General features: G+C 40.6%; 3 protein-coding genes and 1 long non-coding RNA gene across 9 annotated transcripts; 2 read left to right on the forward strand and 2 right to left on the reverse strand.

The window, feature by feature from the left end:
• Positions 1 to 744: 744 nt before the first annotated feature.
• On the reverse strand, positions 745 to 14,103 carry whamm (WASP homolog associated with actin, golgi membranes and microtubules). The gene is made up of 11 exons (XM_088412267.1): positions 13,480 to 14,103; positions 12,628 to 12,801; positions 11,301 to 11,451; positions 10,262 to 10,431; positions 8,081 to 8,276; positions 7,691 to 7,875; positions 6,363 to 6,449; positions 6,129 to 6,224; positions 4,943 to 5,321; positions 4,190 to 4,332; positions 745 to 4,085 (listed from the first exon to the last, which is right to left on the reverse strand). Exons 1-11 carry the CDS (start codon positions 14,056 to 14,058, stop codon positions 3,927 to 3,929), a joined length of 2,319 nt encoding a protein of 772 aa, XP_088268393.1. The 5' UTR covers positions 14,059 to 14,103; the 3' UTR covers positions 745 to 3,926.
• LOC148424741 (uncharacterized) lies at positions 6,555 to 10,465 on the forward strand. The gene is made up of 3 exons (XR_015865286.1): positions 6,555 to 6,796; positions 7,706 to 7,891; positions 10,325 to 10,465. It is a non-coding gene; the product is annotated as an uncharacterized LOC148424741 (long non-coding RNA).
• On the forward strand, positions 13,834 to 20,652 carry fsd2 (fibronectin type III and SPRY domain containing 2). 5 transcript variants are annotated; one of them, XM_088412272.1, is made up of 14 exons: positions 13,834 to 13,915; positions 14,619 to 14,710; positions 14,796 to 14,971; positions 15,246 to 15,341; positions 15,829 to 16,062; positions 16,160 to 16,182; positions 16,258 to 16,379; positions 17,909 to 18,073; positions 18,153 to 18,287; positions 18,494 to 18,650; positions 19,054 to 19,187; positions 19,284 to 19,416; positions 19,631 to 19,807; positions 20,176 to 20,652. In XM_088412272.1, the coding sequence occupies exons 3-14, from the start codon at positions 14,825 to 14,827 to the stop codon at positions 20,432 to 20,434; spliced, it is 1,782 nt and encodes a 593-aa protein (XP_088268398.1). In that variant the 5' UTR covers positions 13,834 to 13,915; positions 14,619 to 14,710; positions 14,796 to 14,824; the 3' UTR covers positions 20,435 to 20,652. The 5 variants fall into 5 exon arrangements, with proteins under 5 accessions (XP_088268398.1, XP_088268396.1, XP_088268395.1 ...); XM_088412270.1 differs by having other exon boundaries at positions 13,835 to 13,915; positions 14,816 to 14,971; positions 20,176 to 20,651; XM_088412269.1 differs by lacking the exon at positions 13,834 to 13,915 and adding an exon at positions 14,265 to 14,314 and having other exon boundaries at positions 14,816 to 14,971; positions 20,176 to 20,651.
• On the reverse strand, positions 20,468 to 26,852 carry LOC148424743 (KH homology domain-containing protein 4-like). 2 transcript variants are annotated; one of them, XM_088412274.1, is made up of 14 exons: positions 26,728 to 26,852; positions 25,808 to 26,072; positions 25,612 to 25,731; positions 25,426 to 25,502; positions 24,626 to 24,678; positions 24,341 to 24,531; positions 23,880 to 24,088; positions 23,613 to 23,673; positions 23,298 to 23,355; positions 22,920 to 23,155; positions 22,443 to 22,547; positions 22,194 to 22,288; positions 21,989 to 22,110; positions 20,468 to 21,358 (listed from the first exon to the last, which is right to left on the reverse strand). In XM_088412274.1, the coding sequence occupies exons 1-14, from the start codon at positions 26,754 to 26,756 to the stop codon at positions 21,228 to 21,230; spliced, it is 1,752 nt and encodes a 583-aa protein (XP_088268400.1). In that variant the 5' UTR covers positions 26,757 to 26,852; the 3' UTR covers positions 20,468 to 21,227. The 2 variants fall into 2 exon arrangements, with proteins under 2 accessions (XP_088268400.1, XP_088268399.1); XM_088412273.1 differs by having other exon boundaries at positions 20,468 to 22,110.
• Between the last annotated feature and the right edge of the window lie 195 nt (positions 26,853 to 27,047).

A 27,047-nucleotide genomic window follows, 5' to 3' on the forward strand; every position in this document is an offset into this window, starting at 1 on the left:
AAATGTTTATACAGATTAGTCTCAAATAGGGAAAAGAACAACCAAATGTCTCAAAAGTGACTGGTAAAAAAAACGTAATCCTTTTAATTACACTTCAAATGGCAAAAACAAAGCCTTGGTAGTATTCTGAGAGGAAACTTGCAAGTAACTTGCAGAAAACACACAAAGGGTGCGGGGAAAACATGCAAATTCTACGCCGGAAGGCTGGATGGAGCCGGAATCGAACCCACAACCTCCAAATGTTAAGCGTTTTTGTGACACATGACTAATATTGTCCTCATCTTACATTTTTTTTTGCTAATCTTTTTTTTTTTAAATGCTTTTTTGATTTTCAAACTGAAAAAGAAAAAAAAAAAATATATATATGTATATAAAATATATATTTATAAATATATATTTAATGTAAAATATAAATATATTTATAAATATATATTTAATATAATATATAAATATATATAATATATATAATATATATATAATATATATAATATAAATATATATAATATATATAATATATATAATATATATATAATATATATAATATAAATATATATAATATATATATATATATATATATATATATATATATATATATATATATATATACACACACACACACACACACACACACACACACGCAATATGGACCTTAAATTGGACATCAAGGATTGGAAATAAAGTCTCAAATGACTTTCTATAGATAGTGTAGGCGAGATGATTCATCGTTGGGCTCACACACTCAAGTCAGAATTCAATGTTAGATTTATTCAAACATGCTCCTCATGACTGTCATACAATCATTGCGGCATCAGAAACACAAATTACTAACAATTCAAGGACGGCTATTAACCCTTAGTGCACACGTGTCAAAACTCAAGGCCAGGGGGCAAGCAAGACCTGGCCCGCTTGGCTCAAGAAAGGTTTTGTACATTGTACAAAAAATAACATTTTCAGTGCTAGCGAGGCCTAATCACAACAGGGATTAAAACAATTTGCTGTGGACGCAGTCAGGATGATTCAAATACATTCATAATACTGGATAGCAGCAAACAACAGGACAGAAAAAAAAACAAACGGTGGCGCCGCTAATAGGTGTACATTAAGGCCACACTGAGTTAAGAAAATACATTAGGCCAAGCCTTTGGGGGCGCAGGACAAATTCAAGCCATCTCTTTTCTAGATTGCCTTTGAAATCCCGTTTTTCTTTTCCTCGAGTATCAGTGCTTGGTATGGATAGGCGTTGTAAGTACCCAATACCTTGAAGGTCAGCAAAAATAAGAATAGGATTGTTCCTCAAAAACATTCTATTACCATGTTTCTTGGAAATAAATATAACTCATTGTAATGTTAACTCTGATCTAAAAAACAAAATAATCTGATAATGTTATTCCTGTAATGTCATTTTCCCCATTTCAGTGTGGCCCAAAGACGCCTTTGCAAATAGAAACATTTTAAATGTTAAATACGTAAACTCCTTCCATGAGGGGGACATCATTTTCAATTTCCCAACATAGCACTACAAACGCTAAATAGCTTTTTTTTCTGCTGAAAGCTGTTTGAACATTTATTCAATAATCATTTAACATCCATCCATCCATCATCTATAGCCGCTTTTCCTCACTAGCGTCTTCGTGCAACCCTGAACCGGTTGCCGGCCAATCGCATGACACGCAGGGACGAACAACCACTTACGCACCCAATTACAACTCGGGACAATTTGGAGTGTCCACTATACCTACCAAGCATATTTTTGGAATGTGGGAGAAAGCCCGAAAAGAAACCCACACAGGCACAGGGAGAACACGCAAACTCCACACAGGAAGGATGGAGCAAGCAGGAATTGAACTTGGGACTCTGAACAGTGAGGCAGACATGCTAGCCGCTCTTTCACCGAGCCGGCCTATTTTAGCATGAATGTACTACAACACTCTTTGTCCTCACTAGCAGATCAACACATGAAAGGGTCTCCTACCTCCTCCCAACTTTTCAATGTTTTTTTTATTTTTCGGTTTTACAAGTTTTTCCTTTGGAGGGGCTCGGTTCAGTGGATGCCGTGGGAACTCTAAAGCCCTCTGAGACTTTTTTGTTATTAAGGCAGAGGTGGATTGGCGCCAACAAGTCCGTCACCCTTATTTGAGCCAGGGCAACGTTTTTTCTTTTGAAAGATCTCAAGGCACGCCACCAGCCCAAATTTTTAAAATTTTGAATCTCTGGAGTATCCAAGTAATCAAAGTTTTATTAACAGGAGTCAAATAAACACTGTTTAACATCCCTTAAGAGCTTGTCTCAAAGTACTGCACTGCCACCTACTGGCAAAGGGTATTTATTACACGATTAGGCTGAAACACACTACTCTCACAGCCGACAAGGGCATTTTATGTTTCCACATATTAATTAAATGAATGCGTGTGAAACTGAATAATTTCTCACTGCAGACCTGACGCCATCTTGTGGAACACTACTGTGCCGTCACAGTGGCTGAAAAACACTGGCCTAGCTAAAGTCAATCCTGTGTTTTACTCTGGAATACATGAAATATGTTGGAAGATAAGTGTTGAAAACATGCAGAGACTCGGAAAATTTTAGAAGTGAGCTGCTGAGTGTGTAAACCTTTTTTTACCTTCTCGGTTGTCTCTTTTGGGCGGGGCTAAAAGGCAACCAAGCACCAGCATGGCACCCCTTCCCCAATTACGCAGCGCTCTCCTTGCAGCTGTGGCGAATGGGTAAAATTGCCAGTCCCGTTTACTGAACATAACTTGGGCCATTTCTGTCACGACAACAAACACTTAGCCGTCAATCAAAATACGCCTTTCTCAAGCGTTATATATTATTTTCCCTACAATGTGCCTGCCGCAAGCCCCCTTGCGCAACACACATGATGTGGTAGCGTTTTACACTTGAGTATGGAGTTTATGCCGTTTAGTCACTGGCCAACAGGCTTCACCACCCGGCGCCACACCTGATGGACCTTGAACTCATTCAATCCTAAAGACATATACTGTATTTCTATTCTTTTAAGAGTCAAAACATTCAATCCCGGGTACTTATATATTTTTAAGTATTTGGCTAAAGGATGGTATGAAAATGGCTGTCACTTATTGAAATAAGTATGAAAGTAATCAATAACTAGGTGATTAAGTACTAAAGTAATCAATGACTTCATTAATGATTACTTCCGATCAGTTGTTCTTAACCTGGGTTGGATTGAACCCCTGGGGTTCCATGAGTCAGTCTGAGGTGTGAGACAATGTGTTTGTGTGTGTTGTGTATACGCGTCAGTAAAAGCCACATCACACTGCGTTTACAAGTTAAAAATCATTATTTTTGTCCGGAAATGTAAGGGTTTCGATACCTACAGCAAGGTTAAGAACCACTGCTTTAGATGCTCATATTGACTTCAGTAATGAAGTACTACAATTATCAGTAAGTTTAGATACAAAAAAAAATTGTAATTAATAATCAATTGTTTTAGATACTTAAGTTCTAAAGTAGCAACAGTAATTGATTATTGGCACTGAAGTACAATAATCAATTATTTCAGTGCTTATTTACCTAAATCAATGACTTTAGTACTTAATTCATTTAGTACATTTTTAAGACCTTCCTTTAGCCAACCACATGAGAAAAGGATAAATATAACAAAAAATATGGACCTGAGATTAAATGTCTGGACTAAAATTAGAAAAGTAAAAATATGTCCGCTTGAATGAGTTAAGCAGGATGTCAAAGGTTATTGAACAAAAATTCCCACAGCTTTCCATCCTACTCTATGAAACAATTTTGCACTTTTTTATCACACCCGAAACACATTTAAATTTCAAATTAAAAGGCGACTAAGTTAAGCAAACGTCCACACTCAAATTTGGCCTTAAATAAGGTGTTGTAAGTGTGGCTTTATAGATGTGCATATGTGTGTGTAGTCATCTTCAATTGTCCCACTCGCCACTGTGTGTTTCCTCGTCCCCTCTGTCATCGTCGTCGGAGTCATCAGACACCTTCTTCATCCTCATCATGGCCGCTTTGATGCTACGCTCCAGCTCGTTGTCTTGCCTGCCGCTCTGCATGTCAGATCGAGCCGGAAGCACCTAAAATGACGCTCGGTTACAACCGGTAGGGTTTTCCCAAGGTGGTTCGAAATGCAAGCTTTCTAAGGAAAGGTTTGGACGTTCGCTAGTGTAGGACACCTGACCTTCTTCAAGGTGACTCCTTGCCGGATGGCCAACATCAGGCTGCTTCTCGGGTCGCCACGGGGGGGAGGGGTCCCGGCTTCGGGGGCCTTTCGAAGCCGGATGTGTCCACGTTGCAGCGAGGCTAACACTTCATCCATGGTTCCTATAGCAACACCGCAGTTCGGCTTTAAGTTTGATGATCTTCGTCCTCAACAGCTCTGAACATCTGAAGCTCTGTTTAGAGGTGTGTTTAGGGTGGGTGCATTTACATTTAATTTTAACCTTTAATGAAAAACAACACGTTTAAAAGAAGTGGAGCAAAGTTTTGAAAGTCCTAATTTTTTTTTAGATAGTCACATAATTTCTAGATAAAAAGCATCATTTTCATGATAATTAAGTTGTGTTTTGGAAAAAAAATGTTCATATTTTGCATGGTAATAAGTTGTATATTTTTGGATAAGTGTACATTTTCAAATTAAAAAGTTAATATACTTGGATATTCAAATGATATTGACATTTGGAGTGCTGTTGACGTAAACTTGATTTAATTTATTTAATGTACTATTTATTTATTTTTATTTAATTTCAATTTCATTTAGCATGGTAAATTTTTGTTGTAACACATGCTTAATTCTGCATATTTTTTGGAAACAATATAATATAATATAATATAATATTTTATATATAATATTTTATATATATATATATATATATATATATATATATATATATATATATATATTATTTTTTTAATTAAAATCTAGGAGCCTCACCTATGTTTTGAGTGAGGGTGTTCTTTGCTGGAAAAGGTTGTTCTTGGTCACTGAGTGGCAATGGTTTGTCCTTACAGGTGTTGAGTAGTAGTGGTGGCGGCGGCGGCGGCGGTGGTGGCGGCGGCGGAGATGTGGGCGCCACATTAAAGCAATTTTCAGATGGAGGTGGCTGCGAAGAGTAGATTTGGACTCGGATGTCTTGAGCCTGCACTTTCACCGGTAATATTTTGCGTCTCGGTGGAGGCTGGAAGGAGGGAAGCCCATCAGAGGAGGAAAGCGGGCCCAGGCTGATGATGGAAAGTGGCTGGGAGGGGCAAGACGACTTAGTGGGAGACCTCCGGGTCTGAGGGGACTTCAAGACGTACTGACCCTGTCTCTTCTTTGAAAAGATGAGGGGGAGAGCAAAGAGTAAGGGGAAAAAGTGTTCATTTTTTGTCAACTCAACTTAAAATGTATTTTTAACTTTTCAATGCAGACAATGACAGCACTAGCTACTTAAACAGTCAGTGAAGTCAAACATAAACACAGGCATACATTCTTTATCCTCTGGGGGAAAAAAATGCAGCAGTGATTTAGCTGCGAAAAAATGCCCCAGGTCAAATTACTTTCAATCTTTTCTTTAAAGATCAATTTTTAACAAGGCAAGGCCTTTTTCTTTTTGTCTTAAATAAAAGTGTTGAATGGAAATGGCAAAAAAGTAATGGCTGATTCAGACACTGTAAACACTGTATAGATGCAAATGTTTAACTGAAGAGAAGACCATGCTGCAAATCAATTTATACAAAGGTTTACAACATTTACAAGGTTTTAAGGGCAGCTCAGTGCTTTTGATGATCTTTAAGCATTCAGATACTTTGAAGGGCCGCACAGAACACCACTTAAACTTAATTACCTCAAATAAACAATTATGTTGGTCTTTTTAGAACATAAAGTACTTGATTAGTAATTAATTCACTAATTACTTCATTCTTCTTAATTCAACTAATTCAACTAACACATGCATCTGGAATAGATTTTTTCTACTCTTACAAAGAATGTAAAAATGGCCTTTGTGTTTGAATGAGTTAATAAATAATAAAGAATGGCGAGCCTCTCCTTGATGTCTGCATCTAAGAAAGTCAAAACTTCGATAACCCAGGGGGAGCTTTGCATCTTATTAAAAAGACAAAATAAGAACAGGTTTAACCTCTCTGAAGGATCTTAATCTGTTCAGAGTCTTTTCTCGCTCCTGGTCCACCCACAGCTTCCTTTTCTGCTCTTCCTCCTTCCTCTTCTCTCGTTTCTACAAAAAACCGTGACAGGGAGAGAGAAGTTGAAGGCGACACTGCGGGGAGACGGACAGAATCCGATTGCAGCTCATTAGGAGCTTTTGCCAATGTGGGAGCATCTCTCTGACTGTCTCGTTGCCATGACGACATACCAAGTGGACCTGATGATGCTGGGCGAAGACTATGGATTTGTGCTCAGCTGCAAGCCGCTTCTGCTCGTGGGCCTCCACACACTGGTCCTACATAAAGGCACGCATCACAAAGAACGCTGTTAGCTTCAGTTGGAGCATGTCTTGTTGCATCACTTGATTCAACTTGAGAAATTGTGTTTTGTTGTTTTCACACGTGGCCTCAAAACACAGTTGTTAAGAACACGGGCTTAGTCCGTTGCTAGGTGGTTTGCACTGTAAGTGTGGAGGTCAATCATCTGATGTGCGTAGGAAGTCAATGCTTTTTTTTTTTTTTTTTCATCCCACAATTGTCACATTTAGTCAACCCCGGCACGGAGGCGTCTCTCAGTTGAGAGGTATCACTTCACTGGTATTTCCTAGACTAGTGATTGTCTACTGCTGGATTAAGACCAAAGGTGAGTCACGGAGCCAATCAGGTTGGGTCACGGATGGGTAGGGGAAAAGTAACATGGGCTCTTCCGTGTACAACAGCCCGACCAATTAATCAGACAGCTGATTTAATTTACCAATATTAGTTTGCATTTATATATATATATATTTGTGCTCATTTTATTTTATATGAAATTGTGAAAATATCCACGACTCTTCAATAAAGCAAGTAATTCAACCAGCATAACACATTTTTGAAAATGTAATAATTTTTTAATTTGTCAAAATGCTGCCTACAATTGCTTTCTAACAAGGCGATGAAGAAGGCTGTTTTTGAGTAACCTTTTCGGGAGAAATTGACCCTTTATAGACATGCTATTTGCAACATATATTTTTCAAACTGCAGTCTGGCTAAAAAGTAACGAATATACCTGTTACCAAATTTAAGGTGTTGCTGAATAAAAGGGCACTTATGTTTGGCTTAAATGCTTTTTGTTGTTTTGTTTCCGCAAACATTTGCAATGGGGGTACTTGGAAAATTTGCTTCCGAAAAGGGGTCCCTGACTCCACAAAAACTTTGAGAACCCTTGTCTTATATAACAATTAAGAACTTATGACCTAGTCACTAACTGCTACTTTTCTATGAGCCAGTGCTTTGTTGCCATCTTGTGGCATTTTAGGGCATTACAGAAAGAGCACAAAAACCTGCTAAATAGACAGGTTCCTTCAGCAAATACCTGCGTGCTATACGCCACCCCCCCAAAATAAGTGCATTTGTAAAGAGTGATCAGGCAGACCTTTGCTTTTGCTGCTTAACAGCAGGCTGAAAAAAAAAAAACAATGTGCTAAAACATAACTATACTATGAATAAACAAAGTTCTAAATGTCATTTTCAAAGATAAAGTCTGATGACGCTGTACTTTTTTGTTGCGCAGGTAGGCTCGCCGAGCACAGATGTTGCCTCTCTTGGTTTCCAGGTCCTGCAGACGCCTTTTGAGCTGACGGACAGCTGGAGGCTCCGTGTGTTGGAGGGACGTGCGGACCATGCTGTGGAGCTCCTCTGGATCCTCACACACATCATAATATACCACCTCTTCCTTCAGTTCTAAAACACAAATCAGGTTGGTCCAGTTAGTAGTTTCTATTATAAACATAGTTCACTGTAACCAACATGTAGCTTTGTTGATTTGTAACTTTTTTTTTGTGCATGGCAGTGATTTATTTAGAGCAAGTGAAATTGTTATGCATATTCAAACACATGCTCTGAACTTGCACACATGCACATGGTACACATTTGGTAGTAGGAGTACCTCTGATCTGACGCCGCAGGGTGTCTGTCTGAGTCACCAGAAGCTGCTCCTCGTTTTTCAGAATCTCAAACTTGGTGTTGTACAGTTCCAGTTGCGTTTCGTAGAACTGCAACTCCAGTCGATCTACAGAGTGCTGCTGGTCTTGTTCAGTTTGCTTAGCTGTCTGGCTCTTGTCTCTGCCATACAAGCTGACAAACTGGAACAAAACACAGAAAACATAACAAAACATAAAAACGGACATGTCAGCATGAAAAGGGTACCCGGTGTCACAAGGGCTCCATGATTATTTTATTAATCGATTAATTTTTGGGGGACGACGTGGTGATAGAGTGCTTAGCACATCCGCCTCACAGAAAAGAGGTCGCTGGCTCGGTTCCAGCTCCGGTCTTACGATGTGGAGTTTGCATGTCCTCGCCGTGCCCGTGTGGGCTTTCTCTGGGCACTGAGAATATATTCCCAAAAGCTGCATGGTAGGTATATTGGACACTCCAAATGCCCTGTAGGTGTGTCCGTGAGTCTGAATCTATGCATGCCCTGCAATTGGCTGGCAACCAGTTCAGGGTCTACCGCCTACTGCCTGAAGACAGCTGGGGCTTCATCATGCCGCCGACCCACTTGAGGTTAAGTGGCTAGGAAAATGGATGGATGGATAATCTATTCATTATTTTGTTAATTAATTGATGTACTGAATTAAAACAAAATCATTAAAAAAAAAAAAAAAATCTTCTGACCGTGCAGAAAATAGACCAAACATCAATTTGAAAATATGATTCAGTTAATTTGTGATAAAATATTATGATATTTGCTTCGAAAATAGAAGTGGATCTTATTTTTCTAAACAAATAAAATTCTGCTTTTATGAAGGACTACAGAAATTACATTTTACTATTGAGAAGCTAAATTTATAGGAAAAGGACAATTTTAAAAACGGTCTAAAAACAATCATAAAATTATTAACTAGAAATTAACGTGATAATCTATCAGTTGTCGATGAATCATAACTGACAATTGCCTTAAAATTGGGAGGTAGGGATGGCTATTTCTTGTCAAATTCAAATTATCCATCCGTTATTCTTTTTCACCAAGCAATGTATAAGATGCGCTAAAGATCGTATTTGAGGCTCAATTTCAGCGGGGTGTTTTTGGTTGATGCTGATCTTGCACTGAAATGAGCTGAAACAAAATATTTGTGCAGTTGTACAACTAAATCTTTTCAAGAAAGAGCTTTGAAGCGGACACTTTTGAAGCGTGTTCACGTTCAGGCTGAGCTGTGCCACACAAATGGAAACTGACTAGAAATCAGACTCTAGCTTGTCCGTTGAATTGATTTGAGATGATGTGCTGCGCATTCCATGCGCACGTGCTCATTCACACGCACGCAGGCATCATGCAGTGAAATCAGCAGGTGCACTCAACTGAATCACTGAGTTATGTGGCCACCGGTGATTCTGTGTAGGTGCTTCTCACTGATCTCATTACAGAAAAAACACACACGCACAGAAAGCATCATCAAACACACCAACACACATACAGTCAGCATGATCAACTGGTATTTAAAGAGTGTAATAAGATGAATAATGCAATGTGAGCGTATACGCGCTGAAGGTTTTTTGTAAATCTCACATTCAAAAACATTGCAGCAGCAGATAGGATTGTTCCAAAACACTTTTGAATATGATGTAATACATGTACTGCAGGGTACTCACAAACCAAAAATCCGCCCACACACTTACATCCATACAGACACTGAAACGTATCCAAACATCGACACACACGCACACACAATAATAATACAGATATACACAAGGATTTATACCCACTAACCCAAACGTACACACTAACAAATGCAGAAATACACGTATGCACACACACAAAAACTCTCTTTCTCCCAGGCAGGTTTTTGAGATGTAGTGATGGGAGTCTGTGTGCTTTGGCATGACTCTTGTAAACAGATGAAAGGTGTTTCATAACCGCCAAGCATGTGAGAGCGTGTGTGTGACCATCGCCAAAGCCTTGCCACAAAACAACAGAGCTGTGTTGATCCCACACGGATAGAATGTGCTAGAAAACTGCTATGCCCACCCTGCCCCACCCCCCTCACCAATACTACCACCCAAAAAATAATAATAATAATAATAATTAGCATGCTGTTCATGCCAAACGGGTGTGCGAGCTGTTCACCTCTTTTTTGATGCCGGCTTGCTTTCTGGTTAGACACATCTCAGTTGATCTCATGTGCTGTAGGGCTTCTTTGGCCAGCAGGAAGCGCAGTTTTTCCAGTCGTGGAGCTGCAGAAGCCCAAGCGGCAGCTCCGAAGCGACACTTATCCTCCTCCATTTGCTTAACCATACCTGAAACATGTATAATATGAATATCATTTTTAGCCTCAAATTAACATTTTCTTTTCTTTTATTAAAGTGGCATCATATGCAACTTTTGGATGTCAAAAATCCATTTTTAATAAACATCCATTTTAACTTGTCTGGCAGTGATTGATCTAAATATATGTTGATTTTGTTGTTCTGTGTGTTTATAATTATTGCAACGTTGATGATAATTTCCATAAACCCATTTATGGTTTTAAGTATATATTCCATCCATCACACCGCTTACACTCACAAGGGTCACGGGCATGCTGGAGCCTATCCCAGCTGATTTGGGGAAGGCAATTGCAGGCACACAAACAAAGGCACGCAAAGAACATGTAAACTCTACACAAGAAGGCTAGAGCCAAAGTGAACCCATGGCCTATGCACGTGAGGTGAAACTGCTCTCACCAGTCTGCCACCGTGTTGACCCCAAACAATTTGTAGCAAGCACACTTGAACTTTTATTTCAAGAACTGTCCAAGCGAGTCTTCTGTTCCTTTACCTAAAATTGATAAACCAAATAATCCCACAATTCTTTGACTGCATGCAGTGAGAACATATGCTACAGATTGCTTGAAAAGTAAAAACCAAAAGCGGGGCATATGCCCTGTGCCTGTGGTAAACCGGAGTTATTAGTGTACGATAAGTATTATTTTTACATATAGGGTTTATTCATATTACCAAGAATATACTGTATATTTTTTTCCATGAGTAAACCTCGTGTTTTGGGATACAATATATCTGAAGTTGCAATGCTACCAGGGATTGCAATCATTTATTTCCCAAATATGCAGGTAAGGCACACAGATCTCAGGTTATTAATAATCAAGTGATTAAACAGAATGAGTCACCAGCCAGGGCCTTGGAGGTCTGCGCAAAGTAGGTGACTGTGATGTCCTGAATAGAAGCGACTGCATCTTCCGCTTTGGCCCTCCACTCCTCCGCCTCCTTCTCCAGAGCCTCAATACGCTTAGGACCCAAGTCATCAAACTCCAGGGACTTCTGTGGAAAACGGCAGTGGAGAACATTAAATGTGCAATGCTAATCAAACATGTATGAGAATGAGTTTTGGTCAAATATTCTCTAACATCCCTGGTGACACAGAAGCTACAGCAGATGATATAACCAGAAAAGGGAGTAACTGTTTAAATGAAAAGTGATTTCCAGAAGAAGGGAGGCTTATTCCTAATATATTGAGCAGTACATTTTTTTAATGACTGCATTCCCTGTCACGGACATCATCACCACCTGGGGGGTTCAACTAAATCAGACGAGCCAATACATTTTTGCCACATAGACAGTTCCAGTAGGTGTTTAATGCCGTTCATTAGATGGGTGCCAAAACTCCATTTGTGGCCCATCATCCATTTTTTAGCGGTCTGACATTTAAAGTACCACAAAACCAGTTAAAAAAAAGGTGGATATATTAAAAAAAAGGTGACACTACAACAAATTAAATGATGTATATTCTGTACATCTTTTCTAAAACTGCAATGAGAAACTATAAACTATACTATAAACTATAAACTACTTACGACAAAAATAAGAGAGTTATTGTGGTAAAATCAAGATCACTTTAGAAGCAAAAAAAGTTCACTTTCTGCTGTCTCAAGGTCCCATTATGAAGATAACACCTTAATGATCCTGAAGTAAGGGGTTTACCATTAGTACAGATCTCGTCTGGTGGGATATACCCCCCCCCCTCCCCTTGAAAATTCCTTTATTTTGCCACGTTATCACCTTTAACAGCCAGTAGCAGTTTATCACATTAACCTGAAAATAGGATCAATACATTATTACTTACTTGATATACCTGAGCATTTTTAATAAATTAAAGTATTGACTCTAAATTGTCTTTAGGTGTGATTGGGTGTGTGAATGGTTTGTCTCTGTGTGCCCTTCCCTTCCTTTCATTTTTCTGTACATGTAGCCCTTAAATTGGAAGGTTTGGACACCCCTGGTATGTTACCACTCTGTTGGCGGGAAGTCTATACTGCAGTCAAGCAATGAAATAAATAATGCTAGCTCATTGTTGTCCGTGGTCGCCACAGCCATGTGTGAATCTCTTCAATTGAACAATCATTAGCTGGAGCAATCAATAAATATAATCAATTCTAAAAAGATTTAAGAGAGTGGACAGCCCTAAAATCGACTTTTAAATGTCACGTTTGGATTTACCAGGATCTCCATTTTGTAGAGGCAAGCCAGCTCTCGCATGTCTCTGAAAGGCTGCAGTAGGTACTGGAAGAAGGTAGTGGCCTCAGTGACCAGGTCCTGGTAGGCCTCGTCTTCCTGTGCGTAGATAGCCAGCAGCGCAAGCATCCGGTCGGTGCCATTGTGACTCTGCAGCAGCTAAAAAGAAAGACAGGACATAGATCATCATTCTTTTCACAGTTACAAGATTAAAAGTCGGTTATTAAGCTTTGAATAAGAGGGTGGTGAATAGTGGTGAATAGTGGTGAATGCAGAGTGTGAATAAAATTGCAGGGATTCTAAACTGTTTTGAAATCTTCTTAAAATAACCTAACTCATGACTGCCTTGCAAGGACACATAGTCCCCTGTGTTCAAAAACATTCTTCAATGCAACCTTTACTCAAAGGAGAAAACTCAAAATTATTCTGCGTTCACAAGTGATGACAAGGGAGAATTCTTCAACTCCATATTGTCTTACGATATTGACCACTTACGCAAACGGATACGAAAGCAAACATCTTTGATCATCTACTGTATCTAGGCCAGTGCAGTAGGGGCAGGCAGAACATTCATCTATTAGAATGCACATACAACTAGCCACTGGAAAACGGTTAGAATTATACATATATACAATTGTTATATTATTTACTTGTTAGTGAAATGTATCGTTATTTATCACTTAACTATCGTGAATTTTTCAAACTAATCGCTTTTTTGTTCATCATACGTAACGTTTTCAAGCGAGTAATCATTGTAGTAGCTAATTAACCTTTAAGGCAACCGGCGACATTTGAGAAAAGTGTGGCGAATGGAGGCTGTGTACATGACTCGGTTACCTGGCGCAGGTGACCCTTCGCCCTTGACATCTCGTCGTGCATGCTCTTTCTCTTGAACTCTTGAAGGTTCTCAAAGTAGTCCTCATCGTCACGCTCATCCTGGGCGAAAAGCGTGTCGAGTACAATTGTCCTCCCGCAAAGGTCGATAGCGGTGCTGAAGTACTTTTCCAACTTCCGACACGGCGAGTCCGAGTCCCTGCGCTCATCGTCCGAAGCGCACTTCCGATTCGGGAAAAGCAAATCCCAAACGCTGCAGTCTTCGAATTCGGACAAGTCGGGAAAGCAAGCCGCCAATACATCGCTGACACATGTTAGCTGTTGATGGGTGTGTTTTAAATCACTGACAGAGAAGAGTCCGGCCCAGCTACTTTGTTGCTCCCCAGCCACGCTCAAGTCTTCTTTGCGCCTCCGCCGCTGTAATGTCCTGTTGTGGCAGGTGACCGCGAACTTACACTCGATGACGTTCCATTGGACGATAAAGCCCAACTTAAACACTTCGTCTTCCTCGAATACGTTGCTTTTTATCGCGACCCATTCGTCCAGGCTGTCCGGGCGCTCACACTCGACGTTGTTCATCATTGAAGATGTTTGGACACGGAACTCTTCCGCAAAACCGTGGCTTTGTTTACAACGTCCGCCATTTACGTGACGTAGGTTGCATTCAAGACCATGGAAAAAAGTGGGATTTTATATCGCTTCCGATTTCATCGGCGCGTCTCACATGCGCGAAAGACGTTGACGCACTAGTCCCGTGAACTAGTCAATCGCCTTACAGGGACGTTCAAAACAGTACAATAGCATCAGTTCTTCACCAGTATTGCGGAGTCGATACAATGTGAGCTCAAAGACTGGGATAAAACGCTCTAAATGACTACGGTATTTGAAGGCACCATACCCCTGGTATTTGTGTTGAACTTTTGAGTCACAAGAGTGGGGATTTCCGCCCAGCGACGTCAGAAGGGAAAAAAAGAAAGATTAAAAAATATATTTTAAAAACTCTTTATAACACTGTAATCTACGTATTGTTGAAAATGTATGTTATTTCGTAAGCACCGTAGACAATGTTGACCGATATACCCATGATGTTTGCCATTTTTGACATTTGACCAGAGTGCTTGCCTCATCTATTTCTGTCACAGCTTGTGCGTGTGTTGCTGCTCTATTCGAGAGTTGGCCTGACTTGTTGTGCACGTTGGCCTGCAATGGTTGCGTAAAAAGCCGATCAATTGCGGTAAATATCCCTCAAATTAATTACTGCATGCGTTGTCTTACTGAGGCATGTTTCCACAGTCTTTTGGGGTTGTATTCCGTATTAGTTAATAAAGTCCTCCCACAGCCATTCCTCATGGATCTGGGTGAGATTAGGGGAGCAAGACTGGATGTTATTGCAGAAGAAGTTGAACTCCAGGAGCTGAAGAAAGACATGGCTAACCCCACGAACTCCCCTGGCTCCCTGGGGCATGATGATGTGTTTACCAACACTTGCATCGAGGTATAGGAAGCTGTCCTCGTTTTCAATTGCTACAGCTAGGTTACCAGTAACAGATGTCATTCTCACTATAAGAGACAAAGTGGGTACTAGCACAAATGCTCAGAGGCCTTTCCATAACTTGACCACAATGGCACTGATTGAAAATATTGCTCCTTTCCATACCTTGACTACATCAATGGCACTAATTGAAAATATTGCTAAGATCCTTGTCAACAAATAGCAGCAAATTGAAATTGTCATGTAAAGTTCTTAAAGTTTGTTTAAATCCTTGTAGAGTGACATCAACAGCACCAGGAAACAGTTGCAAGAGAAGGTGGTGGAGATGGAGAATTTTGCAGGACACCTTGAAGAAATCTTTCTCACCGTAGAGGTAAAGTGTCTCTCAGAGAGTGATTAAATACTTCTTCATAATAATTGTAAACAATAATTGCAATGGTAGTTTCAGGTGGCAGAAAATTATGACTAACACAAAATCTATTATGGCACGCATTGCCAGATATACCGCAATAGGTTTAAGGTGACTTTTCAATTTCCTTAAAGGGGAGGTCAAGTCAAAAATGTAATTATGTTCTATGTAGCCGGACCCAGTATTGTGTAAGTAGAATGAGGTAAGCCATTTTGCTACCTGCTGTTGACTGAAAACGACATCACGTTTCCTCATTTAACAACTCAGCTTACAAACATCACATGACCATGCTCAGTAAACAGGTGAGCCGGGAGTGGTCCGATTATGGTTACCTTGTTTTCTATAAGAGGTGCCCATCAGAGACAGCTGCATCTTTTGCCACCTTGTATAAGTGACATAATTGTAGAAAGGCTCTTTGTACAAAAAAGCTCTGCAAATGATGTCCATGCAGGAGAATTTTGGCCGGCGTGAGCAACACCTGGAGCATCACTACACCGACGTTCTTCAGACAATATCGCAGCGCTATGACGAGCGTGCAGCTCGATTGGAAGATGAAAAGAAGAGGAAGCTGGAGGCTCTGTATGCTCAGCTGCTAGCCTGCGGCCACGCGTTGGACACCTCCAAGGAGCTCATTGAGGAAGCTAAGGAGGTTTATCGCAGCCAGGACAAGAGGCTTTTTCTCAAGGTCTTCATCAATCTAGCCATCCCTCAATCAATCCACTAATCTTTTTATCTATGTGTTTTTCATCATGTATTGTATTAAATCATTTGTGTTTTGACAGGCAGTTGTTCCCACCATTAAACGGTAAAACACAAGTAGTTCAACCCATATTGATTAACCCAGATGACTGTCATGAGCTTTTTTTTTATACTTTATCAGAATTGAGACTTTGGCCCAAGAGGAGATGGACCTCTCACTGGCAACAAGTCTTGACTTCGAAACACCTCTCGCTGATCTCTCTGATGTCAAAAGCATGATGGACTCCATCAACATTGTTCCAGGTTTGATTTATTTACTGGTCGTACGGGTTAATAACTGTTCAGGATCTTTCTTGCGATCAATGTTTTGTCAGTGGTCCCTCACTACTTCGAACTTCATCTTTCACGCCCTAAGTGCTCTGTGCCCTCCACACCAATAAACAAAAGCTATATTGCAGAGACATGTTGTGCAGGTTTCCTCCATGCCAAACAGACGAGTTGCCTGTAATGAAACGCATGCCACGGGCACTCCTCCAACGTCGACCTAGCTGACCAAACATGAAAACAGGGAAGCAGAGTTTACACTCGAAATTCCAATTTATTATAACAGGGAGTATGGGAGGAAGCTGGAGTGCCAGGTGAGAACCCACGCGGACTCGAGAACATGCAAATTCTAACAGGAGGGCTGGAGTGAAGTGGATTTGAAATCGGGTCCCTGAAATGTGGGTGGACATGCTCACCACTGCACCACCTGGAGAACCACTATTAACTGTCAAATTTGACAAACACAATTTCGGGTATAGTGTTCCCCCACCACTTTGTGTTTCATCTTTCACAGCCTCAGTGCTTTGTGGTTTTTATTTTTTTGTTTCAATTAAAAAAAATAAAATAAAAAGCTATATTGTGGAAAGACGCACTGCAAAGGTTTCCTGCATGCCAAACAGACTAGTTGACTGTAAACGCACATGCCGTGGGCCCTCTAAGACACGTGCCGGGCTCATGGCGCGACATCAACCAATGAGGAGTTGTAATCCACTCCTGCTCAATTGGTAATGAGCTGATTGACTCGCCAGTCTTGTCCAAGCTGTTAACTATACCTCCAGCAGCAGTCTCTAAGTGAACATCACACGCCAGTGAGAATGTGCGGTGGAAGTAATACGGTGAAGACAAAAGAGAGGGGAAGATGTTACAAAGAACTTTTGTTATAAATTAGAATTCTGAATTCCGTGTAAACGCTGCTTCCCTTTATCACGTTCGGTCATCAATGGGATCCACTCGAGGTCGACATCGTGTTCCCAAACTAGTCAAGGGATGGAAACGGGAAGGGATAAGAGTATAGTTACTGTAAAAGGTTTAGTAACTAAAGTTTTAAGCATCGGTTGCCTTAAGTAGTAGTGTATGAGAGGGGCAAACACTCTCTTCAAGAAATGCATTACAGCTCTACATCAGTGCACACAACCACAATGGACATTGTTTTCAAACTATTTCAAACTGCTTTGCTCATAACGCATAGGCTACTTTTTTATGAAATCTAGCGCAAAGCAGATATATGAATCCAAGTTATAGGTAAAATAGAAAAAAAAGTCTATCAATACTGGTAGATTCATAACGTGATTGCCTTTTCAATACGAGGTGTTTTGTTGCAGACGTGTTATTATTTTGACTGAACAGATGTATGCTTTTACAAGCTAACCAGAATGCATTGTAGCTAAGTGTCATTTCTGCAGTTGTGTGAAGAAAGTTTAACAAAAACATGAGGGGTGCATTCACTTGTTTATCTACTCTAACAATGCAAGGTTGACTGCAAACCAAAAATCACACAATGTCCACAGCACCATCTGCACCAGTTATCAACCCCCAAATGGCCAACTCAGCCACCCAGACATCCTTGCGCGTATGCTGGAGTCTGTTCTCTGATGACACAGTGGAGTTTTATGAGCTATACTACAGACTGGTGTTGCAGGATGCACCTCTGGACAACACCAATGGCCCACATGGTACGCCCGCGTCATGACACTATTTGCTCCTGATGCACGTCTCATTTTTGGACTTAGTATATGTTCTTTTCCCTTTTAGTAAGCAAGTTAAAAGTGAAAGAAACCCACTGCACTGTGACAGAGCTTCTGCCTGGCGCTCAGTATGAGCTTTGGGTAACTGCCACCAACACAACAGGCATCAGCCCAGCCAGCGAGAAGGCCTTATATATGACAGGTAATAAACTGTGATGTGCATTAATAAAGCACAAGTATCTAAATATTGTACTTTGCTAGCTGTATTTTGATATTTGACAACTTTTTACTTTTGCTCCCTACATTCAAAATCAAATATGTAAAATGTGCACCCCCCGGCCCCCCATGTCACAATAGTTAACGATGCTGTGGAAAATGAAAGCTACATCTTTTGTCAATTCTCCGCAGTTCCATCGCCTCCAGTGATCAAGCAGAGGCAGTGCTGCAGCTGCCCGGAGGCTGCTCTCATACGATGGGATTCGGGAAACCCTGACCCTGTTGACTCCTATACTGTGGAGCTAACTGAACTAAATGGGCCCAATGGCACAGAGAGGGGGATCACTGAGTAAGAGTGATTTCCTCACACCGCTGGTACAAGAATAAGACCAGGGAATCCCAATTAAGAGTTTTTTCTCCCCTTCATCTTTAAATGTTTTTTTTTTTTTTTAACTTTCCCACCGTTTTTTGTCTACTATGTCAAGATACCATTGGTAGGTTATTAAGTTCCCAAATAAGGATGCACTGTTGTCTGTGAAAAGAACAAAAAAAAAACTTTTAGCATCCGCACTTATTCTGAACAGTTGGGATGATTTTCATTTTTGGGTCTTGTCACTTCAGTGGAAATGCTGCATTGTCCTTGATGGTAAAAATTCACTGAGTAATGTTTCTGGAGCAAAAAGTTGAATGCAAATAAATGTTACAATACTGTGTTAGATATATTGAAAATACTAACCTATCCTGATTCTCAGGTCTGTAGTAGCAGTGCCCACTTGCCAGTGTCTGATTCAGCTTCAAGCAGGTCATCATTACCTCATGTCTGTGAGAGCAGTCAATATAGGGGGGCCCAGTGACAGGAGTGAAGATATAATCATCTCCACCTCTGGTGAGCTACAACACAAGGCCTTCCAAATTTTTCTTTTCAGGTTACAGCCAAACTTAACACTTTCTAGAAATGTTTTGCTCTCTCTTTTGTTGGCAGGCACATTTTTCTATCTCCGAGAGGACACTGCCCATCCATCTCTGTCTATCTCTGAGGATGGCTTCACTCTTTTCTATGGAGATGAAGAGTTGCCAATCAGCGCTATGGCCTTAGATGATAATAATTTCACTAGGTAAACCTAACAATGCAACTACTGTAAAAATGCCATGCGACTGTTTTAGGACATTGAATTGTTTAAATGTATATTAAGACTTCAATTTAGAAGGAATCAAAATTGGCAGATGTGAGAAAAATTGATACAAACTTTGGTGTAGAATGCATATCAGCATAACCTGAAATTGTCGTTAAACCTCCTTTTCAGTAAACATTCTTAACATGTGTACTAGGTGTGTAGCAGTCCTTGGGGATCTGATTCCGGTGCGGACTCGACATTACTGGGAAGTGCTGGTGGATGACAGGACAGAGTTTAGGATCGGGGTTGCGTACGAGGATACAGAGAGAAACTCTTACCTTGGAGGAAACAACACCTCCTGGTGTATGAGACACATTCTCACAACTTCGAGGTATCAGAGCACCATCTCACTGTGATGTCAATTCATGCCATGACCAAACTTTTGTTAACTGGAGCAGGGGTTTAGGAGCTACAGCCCACTGAATTTGGAGATTTGTAGCAAAACGCCTTGCGTGTCTTCTTCTGAACCCTTATATCTCAGAAACTACTTAGTCAGTCTTAAACCCCCCCTCCAAAAAATAAAATAAAAAAAATCATCAAATCAAGATTGGTGTGCATTTCACATGGCATTTTGACCTATAACGTAACCTCACAACTGACCTTGTGTTAACACTATCAACTATGAATAACCAACAACATCATTAGAAATTTGAGTGATGTTTAAGACTGTTCACAAACGAGTTTTTGTTTCTCCCCCAGGCACAAGTATGAGTTTCTGCACAACGGCCAGAGCCCCGACCTGCGAATCACAGTGAACCCAGTACGAATAGGGTTGGCTTTGGATTATGCCCGGGACACTCTGTCCTTCTTTAATGTGGATCTGGAACAACACCTGTATACTTTTAAGTGTCAATTTCAGCATTATGTTCAGCCTTGCTTTGGCCTGGACAGTCCAGGTTCTCTGACCATTCACAATGGCATAGAGGCTCCAAGATATGCATTTACAGGGCATCCTTAATATCACTTACATAAATGAGCCAAATGATAGATGTCAGTTTTAGGCATTTTTATTAGAGTATTCCATGGGAACAGACATTGATCATTTTCCAAGAGAAGAAAAAGCGTTAATGTGGTTATGCAATTTGTTACTGATCTGTATCCAATTCAGAACAAATACATGGGGCTGATTTCTGATCAACAAAAATAAAAATGTCATGTTGAAAAAAAATCTCTTGTCATCTTAGCACCTGTATGCACTTAAAAAAAAAAAAATAAAAAAAAAGTAAAATCCACCCAAAACAGACTTAAAAATTGTAGCAGAGGATGCAATTTCCTTTCCTGTTACTCAGGTTTTAACGTATGCAATTTCTTTCTGGCCATTACTTTATCAGGTGACAATGTTCACATTGAACAAAATAAACGTGCTGCATTGCATTCATGAAATAGTTGACTGACATCTTCAGCAGTTCTCTGCCATTTAAAATTTCATGAGTAGTTGACAGCCCCCTCCCTAAATATATTTAACTGCCTATAGATGTCACAAGGTATCAACTTTGGCCCAAGCACAAACACTGACTATGTGAACTTTAGCAAATGGCAGAGAATACAGCCAACAAATCTGTAAATGGTAGTGAATTCCAATTACCCAGAGTAAAACTTACATTACAGTTCTGTCTAAATAAGGACCATAAAAATTTGATAAGCCTTTCTTTCAAATAGTAACCGGAGAAACACATTGGCTCAAACCTGCGTGTCAAAGTGTAAAAGTAGATTTTTCTTTTTGTGGAGATTAAAGTACATCGCTGTAGGGGTCATGAGTAACTGCTCTTACTGCTATGCGTCCTCTCCTCTTCCTCGTCGGAAGAGTCTCCGCCATATGGCACCAGCCCGGATGCATCCATCACAACTTTGGACTTCTTCTCGCAAACATCTTCAACAAGACCTGTTGGGGCACAGCATAAGAGACAAACAGAAGAGTGGGAGGGAGGGGAAAGAGACGGAGAGGGAAACCGCCCCCAAAAGGAAACCCATTGAAGTGCCCCATGATAGCCATGGTTTACAGTTGGTTTGATCCCCCAGTCAGCCAGGTCAGGACATTCGCGGCAGGCAGGCCCGTGGACATGGGGAGAGAGAGAGAGAGAGAACAAGGGAAAGACAAAAAGACATATAGAAGAAGACCATGTTAGTGGCTTCGAGCAATTGAGATAATCTCACAGGTCTTTACTCCTCCTCAATTCCACCACAGGGGGGCAGAGATGCCATTTTATTGAACAGATAATCTCTCAACAAACAAATTCATCAAGATGTTACTTGTTTTTCTGTGCGGTAAAATGTCTGTTAAACAACCCTTCCATACAGTTTAATCAAATTGAGATTTTCTCAAACACGCTGCCTTAGGGAAAAAAAAAAAAACATTTACAGGGAGTTTACTAGTGGCGTCACTGGAGAAATCTAAAGCTTTTGCCACCTGAAAGGACATGCGTACAAAGGACATCGACAACGTCAATGTGAAAAAGTCCACAGAGGCGTATGCTGCAGCTCTCAGAATAGAAGTAAAGCAACGGAGGCATACCCAAAGATGCAACGCTGTTGGGCGGACTATCTGACTCCTGGGTCAACAAGTCACGTGTTCGCTTCAGTGGGCCAGAGGTGAGAGCCGTAACGGGAGGAGGAGGTGGCGGGGGCATGAGGATCCTTAAGGGCCAGATCCAAAGTATTTATTAGGGTCACAGAGATCGTTAGGGAAGAACTACATGGAGAACTAAAGAAGGACAAACCTCTCCACTGTTTTGTCTTGGAGGTCAGGGGAAGGACATCTGGACTCTTCAAGAGCAGGAGGGTTCTGAGAGCAGCTGGCAGGATGAACAAACGCCTAGAAAGTTGATGTACGTCTTTATTTTGTTCATAAAGGTGAGAGTTTTTACATCCCCGTCAACCACATTTTTTAAATGTTGGTTGGTGGAAAAAAAAAAAAAAACATTGAGTACTAAATTTTCCTTAAACCCACAGGCATGCCTTCGTCTAACCTGTTCTTCCTCAGTGCCTTGCTGGAACTGCTGATTTGAGCTTTCTGTGTCCGGCTGAATGTGTAAAGATCCTACAGGGTCCACTTTATTGCTGCCACAGACACCCTACAACACACCATTCACAGCTCATACATTTGCAAGATTTTGAGGGACAGACTGAGACCTAATTTTAATGTAAGCCACAAATAAGTTACAGGACCAAATAAAATATACCTTTGTGAAAAAAATACCCAACAGGACTTCTATTTGATTTAGGCTACAGTTTCTAATTATGATGGCCTCATTCAAATGTCACAAGCTGTATAATATTAACTGACATACTAGTAGTGCAGTATGGTGGTGCTTTATGTGAATCATTTGTTGAACGTTGGGTGTGCACAGGCTTATTACATAAATGGACTCATAAGGAAGTATTCAAAATACCAAGGTTAAAAAAAAAACAAAAAAAACAAGTGTGATAGTTTGAGTTGGGATTACCTCCACAAGATACGGATTTGGATTCCGTGGACACACCGGATACTGAACCATTGCCTGAGAAGACGGAGGGGTTGTCGACAGGTTAGAATGACTTGGGGGACCATTTGCACTACTCCAATAACCACCAGCTCCCGGGTACACTGAATAGCCTCCAGCATACCCATTGGCTGGGTAGTTATACCAGGAAGTCTGGCTAGAGTAATTGCTATTAGGTGGATATCCATGAGTTGCATATGCTGAAAGGAAAGTATAAAATGCGGTGTTAACAGTGTCAGTCACATACAACATTAACTGGCTGTGACCAACCTACAGTTGGAGCACTCAGTAAAAGACAGGACGAAGTTAACGTCAGGAAAAAAAAATTGAAAGGAAACTCACATTGAGTTGAAGTGGTGGCCGTGTACGAAGACTTCAAGCGAGCGTGCTCTGCTCTCACCTGGAGGTGGAAGTAAAAACAGGAGTGAATGAACATTGAATAGTGCATCACAGCAGAGTTGAGTGATGGTTGAAATGTATTGTGGGTAGGTGCAGAGCACTCTGGACCTATCTCTGGAGATTAGGTGGTTCACACTACCGTTGTTACTCTTGGAGGTGGGTATCAGTGAAAACTATATGCTTTGATAGCTTCACCTTCTTAAACCCCCATACAAATAGTAAATCTCTGATACAGCATCATACAAGCCATTAACTTACAGTTTCTAACAGACTCTCTGTGAGCCGCTTTGCTGCCTCCAGGCCAGCTGCGTTTGGGTGGCTGTAACACACAGTAAAGCTCGTTGTTAGAGCAAGGCCTAAATGGGATAATGTGTCAAGCAACGTGCTTTCTGTGCAATGGAGGGGAGACTTAAAGAAATTAATTACTACAAAAATGATTTACTGTATTTCTAAAATGCCAAAAAATGTTCAAAATTATAGAAAAAAAAGTCCCTGTTTTAACAGGAGACCAAAAAAGTATATTACCTGATGTAGACATAAAGTGGTTCAAATGACTCCCGTTTGGATGCCTGTTCAATGTAGCCAGAACCTTTGCCCCTGAGGAAGACTCGAGCCCCCGTTTCTGTCTGGATGTGGCCCAGGTAAGTTCCCCCGGGACCTTCAACCTTTTCGTTTACGTTGAATGATGGCAGAGATTGTTCCAGGCCCACAAAGATCTTGGTGTGAACAAAGTTCTATGGAAAAGGAATTTAGTTTTAAACATAGATTTTGATTCAGTACTAGAATACAGTAAATGCGACAAAAGATGTCAGCAGATGCAGTAACCCATGGCCCTCATCTTAAGAGCACAGATCTTCTCTCTGCTATTTAATTTTGGAGGTATGTATAAGTGATGGCAACATGGTCTGCGTACTCCTCACTTTCTTTACCTCCAGACTAAAAACATTAAGTATGGAACCACAAAAGCTTTGATCAACTCTTCATACCCCTGGATGAGGAGCTGCTGGCCGATGCCCCTGTGCCTGCGTTGAGTTGCAGTTGGGTGTTTGGATGACGGGCCGGGGAGGCTGAGGGTACAGTGTGAGTGGAGGAATTATGGGCATTGGTTGACCTCCTGAAGCCGCAGAGGCTCTTAGCATATCCTCAGCAATGATCTCTTTGATTCTCGCGACAGCTTCTACCGTGAAAGAAAACATATGGTGGAGACATCAGTTGAGACAAATGTGATAGTTCCTCTTTAAAATACACGGGGATGGGTTGGCACCACTTACTATTGACCTGCTCCTGTGTCTTTGCCTGGACATGCAAATACAAAGGTCTTTGTCTAAAAGGAGACAAACAGACAGGTCATGGACAACAGGGAAGTTCTGCACTCTTCTGAACATTTTACAAGACGGAACATAAGAATTTTAATCTCATCTGTGAAAACCGTCCAATTTTACTTCCTGCATGGCACTATTATTAAACTATGGCCCGACTTCATTTGCACAACACACCTAGAAATCACAACAATGTTGGTTTAGAACATTGTCTGTGATCACATCATTACTATGTCAAATGGAGCCCAAAACACAGTTTAGGTTCCTGCTTTGTACCAAGGGATATTTTGAGGCTCAACCGCAACAAGTAAAAAATTATGAAATATTCATAAAAAATACCCCACGCTTTCCACATGTTTGAACAAAATGGAAAAAGGCTTTTAAAGGGACAATGTGTAAGATTTACACCATTTCTCATGAAAAATAAATAAATTATTATAAATTTCAAAAACTCGCAAATAAATGTGTTCTTAACGACCAATAGTATGTCATGAATATAATTGTAAGTCTAGTTATCATTTTATTACATGAGCACCCCTTCGAAGGCTGTCTGTTATAGCTACAGACAATGGTAAATGCAGCACCTCCTGCTTTCTGTAATTAAACAGTCTAAATCTTACACACAGTCCCTTTAAACACATTGTAAACATATACAATGTTCGCACACAAAATTTTAACCTGTATAGTTGTCAAATGCATGACATCTTTGATACCCTTGTTTTAATACAACGGCTGTGTATCTGATTACGTACCCTCCTGTTTTTTCCCTTTCAACATCAGACATGAAATGTCCTCTGGTTGTAACTACTGCACCACTACACAGTCGAATCTGAAATGGCAATAACAGAAATATATTACTACAAGTTACAATCTATAGAAAGGATTTTTTTTCATCCACTGGCTCTAATTAAAAACTTGCAAAAGCACTGTTCACATACCTCCTCTTGAGTTTTGCCTTTAGTTAGAAGTTCTCTGCAATTTAAAGGCACATCATTGATATCAACCTCTGTGACAACTAGCTCTTCTGCAGGAGGCAGCAAGGGCACATTTACGGGGGTCTGGATGAAGTAAAAAAATAAAGCCACACGAACATGACAGTATGAAAACAACACTTGCATTGTGTGGAGAACTAACCTTCTTCAACAATGGCGGGGGAGTCAAAAGTTTTCCTTTTGCCATCAACATGGCATTTATTTTAGCAGCCATGGCGGCGGCCATTTCTACACCTCCCTGCGGTTCTGGGTTTTCTGTTCCAGGTATTAGACTTTCATTTTGATCTGTACGAGGAAATGAACTGCTTGAACCAGATGTGCTGGTAAGCCCGGAAGCACGATGGGCAACATTTAGAATGTCCCCTTGCTTAGATTGGGCTGGTTGATCCCATCGGCTGGTTAGACACCTGAAAACAACAAGTGAAGCAATAGCTGTTAAATCTGGCATCGTATTGTTTGACCACACACATCTAGCGTTGTATTCCTTGTCTAACGCACACATATCAATACAAGAAACGCATCAGAACCAACGGTGTTAGACGGGTGTTATATAACTATGACTTTTGTAACGTAAATTCAGAGAAAGTATGTACAATTTGTGGTCATACATGCCATACCTTCTAACTAATTTTGTGGAGGTCATTCGACGATTAAAGACTACGGGATTGAGGCTATTTATAGCATGCCATACTTATTCAGAAGAATAGGTAAATGCATGTAGTATTAAAGCTTTGAGAGCGAAGTTAATTATGGACTTTATGCCGATATGTAGTACCGACGGCCAACGACAGTAATCAAACTATCGCCACCTGAAGACCAAACACGCTACAAACGGCGTGGAAAATTACTTCCCATCTAAAGACTCACTCTCAGAAACTTAACAATAAAATCGGACATATTATAGGCGATATCACGCACTGGTTGCATCACGGCACATGGGATTTTCACACGGGCTAACAGAAGCTAACAGGCCACGAGAACTAGTTATCTGGCCCACTGGTCTAAAGCATATTTGTTAACATGTTTGTATTCACGTCCATAGATTGGATCTAATATACTTACGGAGTTTGTCCGGCCATTCCTGAAGACATAGAACTACTACGTGAACCAGCATGAGCGTTTAAAGTTTGTAACAACGCTGAACGACGGCTGCGGATATTTAGTGTAGCGCGCTCCACTGCCGGCGATTGGATATGACGTACTTCCTGTGAGTGTAAGTAGCGGAAGTGAGAGTCGTTGTATTTCCTCATTGCATAACCTCAGGTGGGTATGGCTCACTTTATGAATGAGGAAGGAAGTACGGCATTTTTACAATGTGCGGAGTTCCGTGCGAAGTCTAAAACTAGATGCATTCCCAAGAAATACAGAAAAATGTTGAATCA

Source organism: Hippichthys cyanospilos, chromosome 4 (assembly GCF_059441005.1).
Source record: "Hippichthys cyanospilos isolate Australia breed blue-spotted pipefish chromosome 4, RoL_Hcya_1.0, whole genome shotgun sequence".
In the NCBI taxonomy this organism is placed as follows: Eukaryota; Metazoa; Chordata; class Actinopteri; order Syngnathiformes; family Syngnathidae; genus Hippichthys; species Hippichthys cyanospilos.